Source organism: Tachysurus fulvidraco, chromosome 16 (genome assembly GCF_022655615.1).
Source record: "Tachysurus fulvidraco isolate hzauxx_2018 chromosome 16, HZAU_PFXX_2.0, whole genome shotgun sequence".
NCBI classification, from domain to species: Eukaryota; Metazoa; Chordata; class Actinopteri; order Siluriformes; family Bagridae; genus Tachysurus; species Tachysurus fulvidraco.
The window spans coordinates 10670992-10686673 of record NC_062533.1 but is presented as its reverse complement, the minus strand read 5'-3'; the positions used below and the strand labels follow the sequence as shown (position 1 = coordinate 10686673).

The 15682-nt window shown below is 38.3% G+C and overlaps 1 protein-coding gene across 2 annotated transcripts; it reads left to right on the top strand.

The window, feature by feature from the left end:
• Positions 1-11497: 11497 nt before the first annotated feature.
• klf11a (Kruppel-like factor 11a) lies at positions 11498-15682 on the top strand. Of its 2 annotated transcripts, none has more exons than XM_027166379.2 (4): positions 11498-11683; positions 12929-13174; positions 13687-14611; positions 14947-15682. In XM_027166379.2, the coding sequence occupies exons 1-4, from the start codon at positions 11660-11662 to the stop codon at positions 15240-15242; spliced, it is 1491 nt and encodes a 496-aa protein (XP_027022180.2). In that variant the 5' UTR covers positions 11498-11659; the 3' UTR covers positions 15243-15682. The 2 variants fall into 2 exon arrangements, with proteins under 2 accessions (XP_027022180.2, XP_027022181.2); XM_027166380.2 differs by having other exon boundaries at positions 11527-11683; positions 12934-13174.

Genomic DNA, 15682 nt, shown 5'->3' with positions numbered 1-15682 from the left:
ATGTCAATGTTTAAATAATATATGTGAAAAATAAATTTTATGCATCCAACAGATTCTAATTGATTCGTTTTATTGGAGATATTTAAATATCACACTCGTACTGTGTTGCCATAAACAATTTTCACTGTCCCTCATAGTGCTGTTCCTCATGAGGGCCTTAAATTATGTGGCCTGTAAATTAAACTGTAAATGTGATATGCTGGAAAATATTTGCAGTTTGATAACCATTTTAAACTTGATATAAACTTGATGGACAAACTGGATAGATGATCATTCTTATAATGAGGCAGATATTTATTTTATTCATGATATAAAAATAGAGGCAAGCTAGGAAAATAGAGGCAAGGTAGAGGAAAACAAAGTAAACCAGCACTTTAGTATTGACCCTTGGGTACCTCATTACCGTAGAGCAGGGTTATTGTCTTATTTTCTTATGGGGAACAAAAACTATCTGTTGGCTTTGAGGACACTGCGGTTCTCACTTGAGCAGCCAGCTGGATCTGCACGGTAATGTGTGAAACAAAAATAGCCACTGATTCATAGCCTTTGGCCTATTGGTCTTCATCGAACCGGTCAGTCATGGTCAGCTAAACCACACACATTACGGTTACATAACTACGATTTAGTGCATTTCTTCCTCACTTGACACAAATTAAAAGCACAGTAATGTAAAATCGTTCCCTGTCAAAAAACTCCACTGGGGAAAAAAATTATTTGCCCCAATAAGCTTTGATTATCTATTAGTAATGGTTTATTCCAAAATTCATTTTTGTGTGTGTGTGTGTGTGTGTGTGTGTGTGTGTGTGTGTGTGTGTGTGTGTGTGTGTGTGTGTGTGTGTGTGTGTGTGTGTGTGTGTGTGTGTGTGTGTGTGTGTGTGTGTGTTAACAGTTCTGGCATTTGCTGCTAATGGTGTAAGTAATTTTTTCGTGGGACAGAATAAATACCAATCAAGCATCATTTGAGTCCCTCAGGCTAAAAAAATGAATGTTGCTGAACATGTGCATCCCAATATGGCAACAATTTAACCCCCCTTGCATAATAAAGTGTATATCACAACATCTCAAGTACTTCCATGAACATGAGTTCAGTGTATTTTAATGGCATTCCCAGTCACCAGACATGAATCCGGCAGTGTTCAGAAGAGAGTTCTGGGATATGGTAGCACAGGAGATTTAGAGCATAAATATCTGCAGCAATCTATATTATACAATCACGTCAGTATGAACCTGAATGCCAAAGGAATTTTAAAAACATTTTGCAGAATCCATTCCACAGAGAATTGAACCTGTCCTGACTGGTCTTGAGGGGTGTCCTAATAAAATAACCAGTGAGTGTATATATTTCCTATTTGTTTAAATAATAATAATAATAATAATAATAATAATAATAATAATAATAATAATAATAATAATCCTACAGCCAAACCAGCCCTTTCCATATAGGATTGTAGAACTGTACCAGATATCAGTCCTAACAAACCCTAACGCAATTGGTAGTTACTATAATTAGCCACTAGGGGGAGACAGCGACCAAATTTAAGAGCAGTAAAAATCTTTTGTCCTGTTGCTTTTCAATCTTAAAACATTATCCATACTAAAATATCTAAGAGTAACATGTTACTGAAGTTCGACCATGAAGCAGAAAATCTTTCATGCAAAATGATGCTTTCATATATTTTCAGTGCAATTCTGCTTGCCTTTAAAGGACATTTTTTCCCCTTTGTTCTCTGAAATCTTTGTCTTTTTATTTAAGGCTGAGGTGGGTGAGGGGTCTCATCTCTGTCTGTCTGCACACATCCACCCACATGGAGGAGGGGGAGCAGACTGAGTGAACACTCAGTAACTCACTGTGTACAGTTACTCAGTATTTCTGCATATAATATACTCATCATTTCAATCGGCTGAAAGAGTTCAAGCAATATTCCAATGTTTGTGTTTGTGGAAGCTTCAGAGCAGTTACTGAATTCTATCAATACGCTTTTGAACACACAACTAAGTAACAACAAAGTTCTTAGAACAAAGCAGACACGAAAACATGTATTTTAAAATGTGTTTTTCGCATAGCTTTATCCATCTCATCTAAGAATTAACAGTTACCTACCACTTCCTATAGGTTTTGTTGTGTCTATGTGCCTTTAGACCCACACAGTGACATCAGTAAACAAAACAAATAAGAAAATTATATGGATTGGAGGAATTTACATAAAATACATTTGAATGTAGATTTCATTATAAGTGCATATCATTTCATATCATCATAATCATATTGACAGATACCTTTAGTCTCCCATTATAAATTTTGAGTTAACAGATCTTGTGCTCTTTGCTCAATGTGTGTCACTTGTACTACAGGAGTATTAGGATCTCTGCTTAACTCCAATCCTGCCTTACTCAGTTTCACTTTTTCCCTCCTCCAAAATAACCTGATCCCCCTCGTTAGCTAATGCTCAAACCCTTTTGTGTGGTATATCAAATGTGTTGAGGAGGAAAAACCTGAACCTGGGTAGGGCATAGTGTCCCTGGTACTAAAGCTGAGGTCCCTGACCTAAAGGATAAATGAGAGCAGCATTGGAAGCTCCAGACAGTTACATGTAGGAATAATGAGCTCAAAATTCAAGGCTGTAGTGCAGTATCAAGTGTGTTTCTGTACTTGAGCTTAATTACGTACTCATCAAATATCCATCCTCGTACTTTGTATGCATTCCATGATCATGGATGTGTACACTATTCACACTGTTGAATAAAATCCAACAGTTACCAGTTTCTGTCTAATAGATATCTGCTCCAAATTCCTGCAGATCCAGAGCATCTGATTTTCATTTACATTTATGGCACTTGGCAGCATTTCTGATTGTCCAGACCTGTCTCTCTCCTTACTAATAGTTGGCTCTGAGTTCATATTACACCTGCACTACAAAATCTTAACTGGCTCCCCATGAAAGACCATATTCTATTCAAACTTATCCTTCTCTTTTATAGAGCTCTTAAGGGTCTTCATGGTTGTTTCCATCTTTCCTACATTCATTTTCCTACCAATCTACCAATCTTTCTGCACTCTAAACGTCCTCTTATACCTTCATGGCCTCTATACTTCGTAACATATACAGTCTTTTCTTTAGAATCACCTTGATTCAGGAGCTCTCTCATAGTCAGACAGTTCCACAAAGTCACTCCATGTAAGATGAAATAGCCTCCTGTCATTATTCTAGCCCTGCATGCGCTCTATAACCTCTAGTCCATGGGTTCTCAAACTTTTTGCAGATGGGAACCATTTTAACTGTAACGTTCATTCTGCTGGAGCCCTCGGAGTAGATCTTTTTGATTACTTTGACTATCAGGCTTATTATTAAAAACGTCATTTAAACAACATCTTCACAATCTTTTATTTTATTTTTGTAACATTATGCTCAGGAGATTCAGAAAAAAAAACCCCCACAACTACAACTTCAACAAAACAGCAGCATGAACCCTAAAAAAAACACACAAAAAACAGACATGTCACTCCAATATCATTGGTTAGATATATCTTCAGGGCAGTTTTAGAAATTCTTTTACTTGCTATCTATAAGATGCATTTACACATTATGTGTATTTGAACTGGGTAAAATCAATGCACCAGTGGTGTAAATGACAATAAAGGCATGACAATAAAGGTAATAAAGGCATCTCTACTTCACTAAATGTCTGTCATTGACTGGATATATAGAGATAATAGAGATATTATTTGAGGTCTTCTAATACTAGCCTTGTAGACATATCCTCGGTTAAAAACAGGTGGAATTAAAGGACCTCTTTTTTTTTTATTATGCTTCTAAGTCATGGAAATCAACAGGCAGTCAGAAAATTGATAAATAAAATATATTTTATTGTTCATGTTCTTTTTTTTTTTTTTTACTTAATGTGATGAACTAAATACCTATCATAATAATCATCATGCCTTATATTTCAAGTTTCTTTATTTTTTTCATTATATTTGCTTGTTGTTTATTATTTTTAAATGCAGAGGCTATCAGTGGTAAATTTTCACTAATAAAGTTGTCATCTATTTGTTTATTTTTTCGATTTTTTTCTAATCATATTTTGTTTATAGATTCTCAATATGTATGTAATTATTCAACAAGATATAATTATCGTTTGTGTCTTTCATGATTAGCGTGAATCATGATCATGATTTCCTGATGCTGTGGAACAGAAGAGATTGTCCTGAAGAGCTGAACAGTGATCCGACTGTGCTGCAGCTAAAAGAGCTAAAAGGACAAGCCCACAAGAGGTGTATGAGGAGAAAAGGAGGGAGGAAGGGGGCGGGTGTGTGAGGACAGGCAGCCTCTGTGCTGCTGTGGGTGGCTTTTCTGGCACTGTTCCCTGCACACACCAGCTGACTGCTCGTGCATGTAAACACCATCCACATGCTTCCTGCTCGAGCAGCCCTGCCCCCACAACACAGCACACAAACACAAACTAACCCGCTAACTCATCTCCTGATTACCCCCGGAGTGGGTTTAACTTCTGTCGCATGACTTCCATACACAGTGTTCTCTCTGACATGTCAGAATGTTCTGCTTCCTTTATATTGTGAAGGCTGGCTGGTGGTTGACACTGTTGCACACAGACAGGCAGAGCTATTTTAGAGCAGCGGCCTCATCCTGGTGCTTTAAAGGCGGATGGCAAAGAATCAAAAATTCAGTGTTTAGAGTGTAGGGAGAGCTTCCCCCACTGTGATCTCAGCACGCTCTTTAACCTTAATTGACTGGAACCCTGTTTGTCACAGCAGGTGGTGTACACACACAACCCCCTCCTACACCGTAGTCAAAAATACAGTGTCCTTAGTGTTACATACCTTTAGTTTAGTTAACAATTAACAGTAATTTATACTTAACTTCTCCCTAACTTGGTTTGCTATATAGCATGTATAGCTATTAAAAATGAGAGGGTACTTAATGTACCGTATGATCTTCCTCTTTATATAACTGCAACACAAATTGCACTGCCAAAATTATGATAGAACGGCCATCTGTGGCCAGGAGCTAATGAAGCAAAATTGGCCCTTCTCTTTGGTTGGGAAGGATTAAATTCTCTCTCTATCTTTTCCCAGTCAATCACAGTGACACTAGCCAATTGTGGGCCACTTTGATCTTATTTATGTGGAAAAGTTTAGATAGCACTTTCAACTGTGTCCACATGAGCAGCAGATTCAAAAAGCTGACTGGAGGAAGAATGTGTTAGTTTTCAGCTTCTCTGGTTAGTAGCTTTGATATGACAAGGGAAAAATGGGGGAAAGAAAAAAACAACCTATACAATAGCCCACAGAGTTAGAAAAATCTGAATGTGTGTGTTTTATGATTATACTTTTTATGACTTATATAATGATTTTTACCATGTAAAGCACTTTGATCCATTGTTATGGTGTTGAAAGTGCTATACAAATAAATTTGATTGATTGATTGATTGAATGATTGAATGATTATATGTAACAGTTATTGACACCCCTAGAAATTCAGAAAAAAGTATCTTTTATTTAAGAAACTGAAGTGAGTATCCACAGCTTTCTGTTTCACTGGGGTGTAAATATGAGTGAGGTGTCACGTTCCCTTAGTTAAGACATGTTTAATATGGTAACATTGTGAGTTCCCTAAATCTACAATTAAATCATATTCATGCCAAATTACTTTGAAGGCATTTCAGGAGAGACACAAGTGCTGGGGAGTACAAATGAGAACGGTTATACGGAAAAAACATAATCCCCACTAATAAGTGCTATTCTGTGAGGATGTGAGACAGTGAATTTTACCATGAAGATATTCTTCAGTAAACATTTCACTTTACAGAACGGTTTGTTGAAATCTTATTTTTTATTTATTTATTTATTTATTTACAAGACTCCATGTGTAAAAAAGATTATATATATATATACACAGTACAGGCCAAAAGTTTGGACACACCTTCTCATTCAAAGAGTTTTCTTTATTTTCAAGACTATGAAAATTGTAGATTCACAATGAAGGCATCAAAACTATGAATTAACACATGTGGAATTATATACGTACATAACAAAAAAGTGTGAAACAACTGAAAATATGTCATATTCTAGGTTCTTCAAAGTAGCCACCTTTTGCTTTGATTACTGCTTTGCACACTCTCGGCATTCTCTTGATGAGCTTCAAGAGGTAGTCACCTGAAATGGTCTTCCAACAGTCTTGAAGAAGTTCCCAGAGATGCTTAGCACTTGTTGGCCCTTTTGCCTTCACTCTGCGGTCCAGCTCACCCCAAACCATCTCGATTGGGTTCAGGTCCGATGACTGTGGAAGCCAGGTCATCTGGCGCAGCACCCCATCACTCTCCTTCATGGTCAAATAGCCCTTACACAGCCTGGAGCCCTTACACTTTCCTGTTGAAAAGGTGGTGTGTCCAAACTTTTGGAAGGTGTGTCCAAACTTTTGGTCTGTACTGAATATATATATATATATAATCGGGAATATAAAGTGGAATGTATTCTAAAATTGTTAATTGTTATACTAATGTTGTTAATTAACCCAAAATCATTTAATTAATTGAGTGTTTAATAATTTAGTTTATTAATTTATAGTGTTATAATGTTATTAGTCATTATAGTATGTTTCCTTTCTCTTCACTGATTTTCTTCTCTTCTACAGGAAGTGGGGGTTGGTTGGTGAAACCAGAACTGCACTTACCACAAAATTCCACAGGATTCTTTGCCTATTCACCTTTTTGTAAACTATGGTTAACTGATTAAAAACATGATTTATATACTTTTCAGATTAGTTAATAAATCTGATTCCAATGTCCATTCAAATGCCATGATTATGAATTATAATTGTATTGAATTAACAGCAATAAAAAATATTTGTGGTATTTCTAGTCATGTAGTTTATTTACACTTTCATAACTGCCTGCATTTTACTGCTGATAAACACACCGGGCAGATTGTGATTTGCATGTCAGTGTCAGTTAGTGCATATCTCAATGGTGGTGCTGCGGTTCACATTCAGCCATGTGTGAGTTAAACGGAGCTCTGTAAAATTTCCTCTCTCTTGACTTTGTGGGTTGTTGGGTGTGGACCAGCCAGCTAGCTCTGAGCTGCACTCATTGGCCTCTGCTCAGACCTCAGAGACTCTTTGCGACTCAGCTTTGTTATTAATGCTGAATAGGCATGATCTCACTATACATGTTTGCCATGAAAAAAGTGTCTGTTTTGTTTGTATGAAAGGGAAGTTTAGGCTGCATATCCTAAACAGCATGACATCACTGCTTTTTAAAGAAAGCCCACCCCCTGTTTTTGCTTGACCTACATTAAAAAATACCCCACCTATCTCAATGCATGGCTTAGAGTTACAATTTCTCTTTTCCAGACGCCCTGCCCATGCTGCCACTGCATTTTTCCGTCCACAACCAAAAAAGATGACACTTTTGCTATCAAGCCCTGCACATAGGCAATGTGTTGGCACACATCCAACTTGCACTCTATGCCCTCTCTCTTTCTCTCACACATGCGCACACACCCAGTCCCTCACACATAAACACATACTTCCTCCCCCGACCCTGAGCCTCGCCCCTGCAGCTCCACCAACACCCACCCAAAAATCCCCAGCCTTTACATACTCACTCTGCAAAATAAAGGGGATTTTTTTTCCCCTGACTGTTTTATCTAACAGTAATTCCTATCAATAATCTCTAAATTGACTTTATCATTCTGGATTTGTATGGTAGACTGAAACTGTAATTCTATGCATCACTTTTCTTATACATAGCATCATTTTTCACGCACTGATCCTCTGTCTGTGACACTACACTATGGCCCTGTGAGAATGCTATTTTATGCTACTTCAAGTGTGTATAAGGATGCAATGGCAGTATAAATCTGCTTGAGTTTTGGGCACTGGGTTGAGGGATTTTTTTACTATAGTGTTTAAATACAAGAATGGGTCCGAATGCCAGTGGAATGGTGTGTTTACACTATTGATAAGACCAACATGAAAGAGACATTTGGATGACCTATGTTCTCTTTTCTGATTGGCCATTAGGTTAACCAAACCAAAATCAATTTAGTGCTTTTGTTACATTTTCAGACAAAGTCTTCTGTCAATGTACCAACCCCCCAAACACACACACACACACACACACACACACACACACACACACACACACACACACACACACACACACACACACACACACACACACACACACACACACACACCACAGTGACATTACTTCCTGCTTGTGCCTTTCTTGAGCAGATACTAAAAGGTAAATCATTGGTTGTGTTCTGTCAGTGGCAAAGTTACAAACAAACACAGGTTTCTGATGCCAAAACATCTAGTACTCTAAGCAACAAAAGTGTTTTTAGGTTCCTTGAATCATTTGCTAAGGGATAACATCATTGTAGATTATCTGTTTATAATAACAATTGGACTTTGCAACAATTTGTGTTTACAGAGAAATGGCAATCATGTAGAGAATATATATATATGTTAATGTTAATTTCCACTATGTATGGAGACTTGTTGTAGTAGGTGATGTAATCGGAAACCTAACCATGCAAGACTTCATCAAGTATAATTATATCCAAAAGAAGATCACTTGTTTATTCACTAACTTCGGATAAAATTTTTGAACTGCTTGTTTACATCCCTTACACTTCAGAAGAAACAAGGGTGAAGTTTGAGTAGACCTGCCATTTCCCTTTCAGCACATGACCGATTGCCATTCAGTAAGATAATAATAGATATAGTTTCAAGTACGGTATTGCATTTTCTTTTAGGGATCCTGTTTCCATCAGTAAGCTCCAAATGAACATGGCATTTCCATATGTCATGAAAACATGACTGCACGTGCTGAAAATGTAGGTCATTCAGGCTCAAGGCATATTCAAAACAAATAGCACCTTGCTTATGTAGCATTGCATGGTCTGCACCTTCTTTATGTAATCCTGAAAAAATAGAATTGTAATTTAAATTTGCTTTAATACCCATGTAGAAATAGAAAGGCATGTAGCAGTCTAATAGATTTGTTCTACAGAGATGTTCAAATTTAACTCTTAAATCTATTTATATATTTTGAATTTAATCAGCCCACTTACTTATCCTGTTACACCCATGATACAATACCTGATTAATTGAAAATGATCCTTGCAATCCAATGAAAAACAAGGGCTTGGACAGGCAATATTATCTGGGGGGAAAAGGCAAAAGAGAAAATAACCAAGGCACGTAAATACCCGTTTTACAGAGTGCAGTGAGTAGTTGTTATCTGAGGGGAATATATCTGAACTCTTTCTTTTCCTTGCCTAGAATTTTAAGGCTGTGTATGTGTGTATTTCTAATTCTGTTCAGTCCCTATGTTTCCCTGTAGACCCCAATATTGTTGGGCTACTCAATTTTTATATAGTGACTTAGCAGCATGTGTGAGATTGTAACTTACTAATATTATTGTATATGTACATGTGCATGTAAACAAATAGACAATTATTTCATATTCTGTGCTTGAAAGGTTAAAACTGTTCATTTGAGAGATGATGCAGAACTCACATCTTATCTAAACATTTGCTTTAAAGCATGTTGTTTGTTTTAATTTGTTCTGATTGTTAAACAGAGATTCCCCTTCTAGGATCTAAAGATGTTTTGCCTCAATACGTACTACATATTAGAAATAATCAGTATATTTGTATAATTATAAAATAGCATTTGAAATACATCATGTTCCACTTCATCGTTAAATTGTTTAATACTACAACAGTGCCAGCTACAAGTCAAATCATGCTCATCTTTATATTTCAAAATGTTTATATTAATACTATTGCTGTAAATAGATGTTTATGTAAGTCTCCAGTGACACACCTTAGAGGTAAGTCTGTTCCTTTCAGTTTTCTGCTAGAGCAAAAGTCATCTTTAGACTTTGCAGTTGGCCTTTGTATTGCTCCACACCACAACCCACAGGTGTTGACTGATTCCCTAACAGGATAATCCATCATATTTTTTTTGTTTTGTCTTGATTTTGCTCATTTGCCCTTGTTCCCATGACAGCATTTTTGTCAACTTCTGCAAAGAAAAGTTTATTCTCATTTCTGTCTGTCTGATGTCACTGGTGGTGATTCACTTATTTTGCATAAAAGGTCACTGTGTACAGAAGTAATTTCTTGCTGGGATGCATACACCTTATTTGGTAGAAGATTTGGATTTATATTACCGGTGTGCAAAATATATACATTTGTGTATCCTAGCATATTCAGAGCTCTATGGTGCTTTTGATATATTTGTCATGATTATGCTTAATCTTACTTGCTTAAATCTATTAATCACTTTCAGATTTTGAACTCCAAATGACTGCTGTACAATTATAAATATTTACATGTACAACATTATTATAATCGTTAATGCCAAATCAGGCTTTTCTGTGCTTGCTTGCTTTCTCTCTCTCTCTCGCTCTCTCTCTCGCTCTCTCTCTCTCTCAGTGGAGGGAGGGACTTCAGCAGCTCTTTGTTTGCAGTCAATGCTTTCTGCCATCTCACACAATCACAGCCCCACTAAGGACCATGCAATTAGTGCTTTTCCCTTGCAACATAAACATCCATACATGCAAGTAACAATCTGTGTTTCTAAAAAACAACAACAACAAAAAAACTAAACCAGTTTAAGGCGCTGTAAGTTTTATTTTATGAAACGAGAGACACACAAAGGACTGTTCAAGCCCTAAGAGAGCTACAACAAAGAGGCCCCGCCCACTCATATAAGTCACGCCCACTCAAGGGTCTTTTGAGGAGAAGCTGTATTCAAGCAGCTGAGACCAAGGAGGGGATTTGAGTTCAGTAAAACCAAGCTGCACAAAGAAGGGGTTCGGTTTTAGTCCAGGGGCTGGAAATCAAACGTCAGAAACGTGTAGTCTAAACAGTTGAACGAAATGAAATCTAAAACCATAAGATGTTTGAAAAGATACACTGAAAGCCAAGCGTATATTATTAATAATAATGATTTAATGTATTATGTTTTTCCAGTTGTCATAAACTACAGCCTGTCCTTTATGTTCATACTGCCCTTATACTTCCTTAAAAAATAAAAGTAGTGCTTGTCAATCGACATTGTGAATTATGTGGGTTAAATTGTTGTCATTCAGCTGTTATAAAATGTGCCGGAAATATATATTTTTTCCGCATATCGCTTTGTTTCCTTAATTCTTGTTTATGGCGTCACAGTGAAGCCAGACGCAGGCGGAATATCTCTCGGTTCCGCCGGCGCGCATGCACGCGCGCGCTCGAGTCTCCGACCTTTCCCCCAGTTCATGAGCGCCGAGTTCACCGGGTTTACACTGACACCGCTGACTCCTGCGTTACGCCCCCCAACAGCCACGCACCCTCTCTCCACCAATCAGCTCTCGATCACGTCCTGATCACGCGCTGTCTACACGTCCATTGGTCCAAATTTGCTACACCTTTGTTTTTGATTGGTAACATGTTACCACCCGCCAGACTGTTCTGAATTTTGTTTCTGCTTTTTTTTTCCTTCTTCCTCCGTTCCTGATTCACTCAGCTGAGGTTGGACCTTGCAGTAAAAAAAAGTGGTTACACTTATGAGCGCTGGGTCTGTTGGACGCCTGTGTCGCGCTTTTTGTTTCCTCTCACTGCTGTTTACAAGGTGTTTTACTCCACATGCCGACCTTAGCTTCAGACCAGGTAACTTGGTTTCTTTTTAATTGACCATTCTTAATTGCGTCTTTTCACTTTTATCAGTTTTGCGCAATGATCCAGTAGTAATGATGAGTTGAAGCATAAAACTTTAATGTTTGGTTTCAAGTTTTTTCTTTCTTTCTTTTTCTTTCTTTTTTTTAAGTGATGGACTATTAAATCAGTTTTACTCATGTTTATGTATTTATTCGCAATTGCTCATCATTGGCATAGCACTTAAGATTGTCTTTATCGTGCATGTCATTGGACTTGTCTTTATGTTTTTCTATTTTTTTTTTTTTTTTTTTGCATTGTATAAAACTATGCAGACTAAAAGCATTTGCCGCAATCAGTGTTGTGCATCATGACCTTTAATGATGAGACAGACGCAGTGCTCTGGGAGATAACAGCACGTTCTCTGAGCCCAGTTTGTATCCTTGTTTGAACCCATTAGGGAAGTGATTGTTTAATTAAACCACTTTATTATGACCAATTTGTGTGCACAAACTGTAGCCTGTGGAGGCGGGTGCTTTAGTTTCATAACATCACGCCCCGTTGGTATGTATGCTTTATAAACTGGCTTTAGGTGTCCCTTCTTTTGTGGAGGCTTTGTTAGAAAGAAAAGGAGGACTAGTCTGAATTGTACTTCCTCATGTGGGTGTCCACCCTCGCTAACCAGAGTTTAGTTAGACTCACGTCACTCTTAAGGCTATTTTTGGGCGATGGGAGGTTCCCAGCAGACCTCATAGCTGGAGGGGCTAAAACACTTGGGCCCCTCTATATCCATCTCTCTCTCTCTCTCTCTCTCTCTCTCTCTCTCTCTCTCTCTCTCACACACACACACACACACACACACACACACACACACACACACTCATTCACTCACTCAATGGCAGCATCTCTGTGCAGCTCAGCATTCAGCAGATGCTTGATAAGCAGCTACAAAGCCCACTTTCAATACTGTCAAGTAGAGTTGACCAGAGCAGTAAGTAAAATGGGTGCAAGTTGACTGGTATGGGATAAAGAAATGGAGACTGATGATGCTGTTAAAAGTCTGTAGCGGTACAGACGTCACAGGAGCTCTTATTCCTTGGCTAATGAGCTAATAAAACACACACACAAAAAAATTATATCTGGTAATTGGATCTTTCATAATAATCACACGAAGCCAACTCGAAGTAGTAACAACACTTATTTGTTTGTAAGTCTTTTTCCTGATCATATGCATGTTTTACTTGAATTATTTTTTCCCAGAGCAGCTACGTGGGAATCGGTGACATGATGATGGAGAGGAACAGGTACAATGCTGGAAAGCCCTGCACCTCCACTCTGGAGTATCATGACCTTGAGGCAGCTGAGGCTCTCGTGTGCATGAGCTCCTGGGTTCAGAGGTCACACAAAGCCCGCCCACTTACCCCAACCTCAGACTCCTGTGACTCGCTTAGTCTACACCCTGAAACCCTGGAGTCCCCCAAAGATCTTGTGTCCCTCTCTTCACTAGTGAGTTTAAATAAGATGAAAGATGTAAATTATTGTCGTTTATGTTATATTCACAGCTTAAATTACTGTGTAGTACAGAATTTTTTTAAAATTATTTATTTATTTATTTATTTGAAAAAAATCTTTTTTATTATTATTATTTCTACTACTACTATTGTTGTAGCTGTTGTTGTTTATGAGAACTTTGGATCTGGCAAAAAAAAAATGATGAAAACCATCAGCAATCATGGGTTTGCATAATACAGTATATGCACCCTGCAACAACTCTAAATAAATTGATGACAAATGAATTGTGTGCTTAGTTTTTGTGTACTTCCTCCCAAAATTGTGGCATCATTATTTATACCAGTACAGCATGTAGTAACATTGTAACATTGTTTATAATTTCCTTGTCATTGAATATCAGCATGCTGTCACTGAAAAGTGGAGTTCATTTTAAAAGATGAAATAAAAGTGTGGCTAACATAAAACTGGCATAGTTCACATGCTAACCTCCTCTTCTACCCTACTAGTGCATGACCCCACCACACAGCCCCAGCTTTGCTGAGACCCCAACCACGACTTCTATCATCGGGACCATGCCTCCTGTGGCCTGCTCGGGCAGTAACACAAGTGTCTCACTGCCCAGAATGTGCTCTGTCTTGACCAACAAGACAGAAGGGCCTGGCAGTCTACAGGCTGGAATCACTACATTCCTTCCAAACCCAATTCCACCTCAGCCATCTGAGCCTGGCTCACAATGCAGGGCCACTAGTGTGATACGACACACTGCAGACACGTCTCTGGATTACCACATTAGCACAGGACTGGAGTGTCCTGGGTTGTCAGAGAGCCCTGCTCAACAGACTGAGATCATCTCTGATTCTACAGCCCAGATCAACATCCTGACTGACTCACAGACATACATTAGTGCTACAAATTCTGCTGTGGATGTGGAGAGCACTGTCCCCTCAGCCAACTCCACATACCTTTCCACTTCCATATCACAAGCCGCTTCATCCATGCCTCAGTCTCCCATAACTAGTCCAGTTTTGTGCCAGGTATTTCCTGTTAACGGGCAGACTGGAATCATCTCTGCCTTTGTTCAGACCCATGTTCAAATGCAGAGCCCTGGGCCAAAGCCCATCCTTTCCCAGTCCACCTCTTTTTCACAGCCTCTACTAATGGGTCCTTCAATGGCTCAGGGTACAGTGATGCTTGTAGTCCCTCAGACATCAGTGTCACCAACTCCACCATGCCAACAAAATGTTGTGACCGTTGGCAACACCAAGCTCCTCCCCTTGGCCCCTGCACCAGTCTATATACCCTCAAACCAGAATGGGGCCACCACACACACCGACTTCTCTCGCAGGCGCAACTATGTCTGCAGTTTCCAAGGATGTAAGAAGACATACTTCAAGAGTTCTCACCTCAAAGCTCATCTGAGAACCCACACAGGTGGTTAAATTAAACATATTTTTTCCAGCTTTTACTGTGATTCAGTATACAAGGAAAATGTATAAAAAAACATAAAAAAATACTTATTTAAATATTACATTAAAAAAAACCCTTTTACCATCAATTTATTGTGGGAAGCCTGTTTCTCTCTCTCTCTCTCTCTCTCTCTCTCTCTCTCTGTCTCTCTTGTTCTCTCTCTCACACTTACATTAATTTTAATTTTCTGGCTAAAACAAACAAATAAATATTTAAAATAAAGCTAATACTTCAGCTACTTAAAAAAAATTCTTGATGCTTTTGTTCTGATCATGACAAATGATGTTTTTGTTCTTCAGGTGAAAAACCTTTCAGTTGTCATTGGGATGGCTGTGACAAAAAATTTGCACGATCCGATGAGCTTTCTCGGCACCGCCGCACTCACACAGGTGAGAAGAAATTTGCATGTCCTGTGTGTGATCGACGTTTCATGCGAAGTGACCACTTAACCAAGCACACTCGTCGTCACATGACTACCAAGCGCTCTGCAGCGTGGACCACCGATGTGCGTGAGCTGAACAAGACATCCTCTACTCAGCGTCCGTCATCACAGTCTTCTGTCGCCCTCAGTGTCCTCGTACCTGCCTCAACCTAGGCCTAATCAATATGGCCACTCTTTCACCTCAGGACAATCTCCCTCCCACTGACCATTGTACAGGGGAAAAATGAAAACCAAGGCTGCTACATATCCATGTACATAAAACAGACGGTTGCACTGGATTTCTTTTCCTACCATTTGTTGTTGTTTATAAGGACCTTTTTCTTTTTTTACATATAAGTTATGTCTCACAAAATGTATGCACTTCATTTGCCAAAGTCTTGTTGGTTCATGTTACATTATTCTATGCCATTGTATATTTGTACATAAATGTAACTATCTATATGAATGTAATGTGTATTCCAACGTGCATTTATTGGCAATATATAAATAAATGTTAAGTTTCTGTCAAATAAACAGTATTCTTATCTGTGATACTACCTATTATCTTACTTTGAATATTATTTAATGGCAATTCAAATAAACTTTAATGTTTA

Excerpts from the sequence above, each read along its gene's own strand:
- klf11a (XM_027166379.2), top strand. The coding sequence starts at position 11,660 with ATGCCGACCTTAGCTTCAGACCAG. Across the intron at positions 11,684-12,928 it reads CGACCTTAGCTTCAGACCAG|AGCAGCTACGTGGGAATCGG; the intron begins GTAACTTGGTTT and ends ATTTTTTCCCAG. Across the intron at positions 14,612-14,946 it reads TCATCTGAGAACCCACACAG|GTGAAAAACCTTTCAGTTGT; the intron begins GTGGTTAAATTA and ends TTTGTTCTTCAG.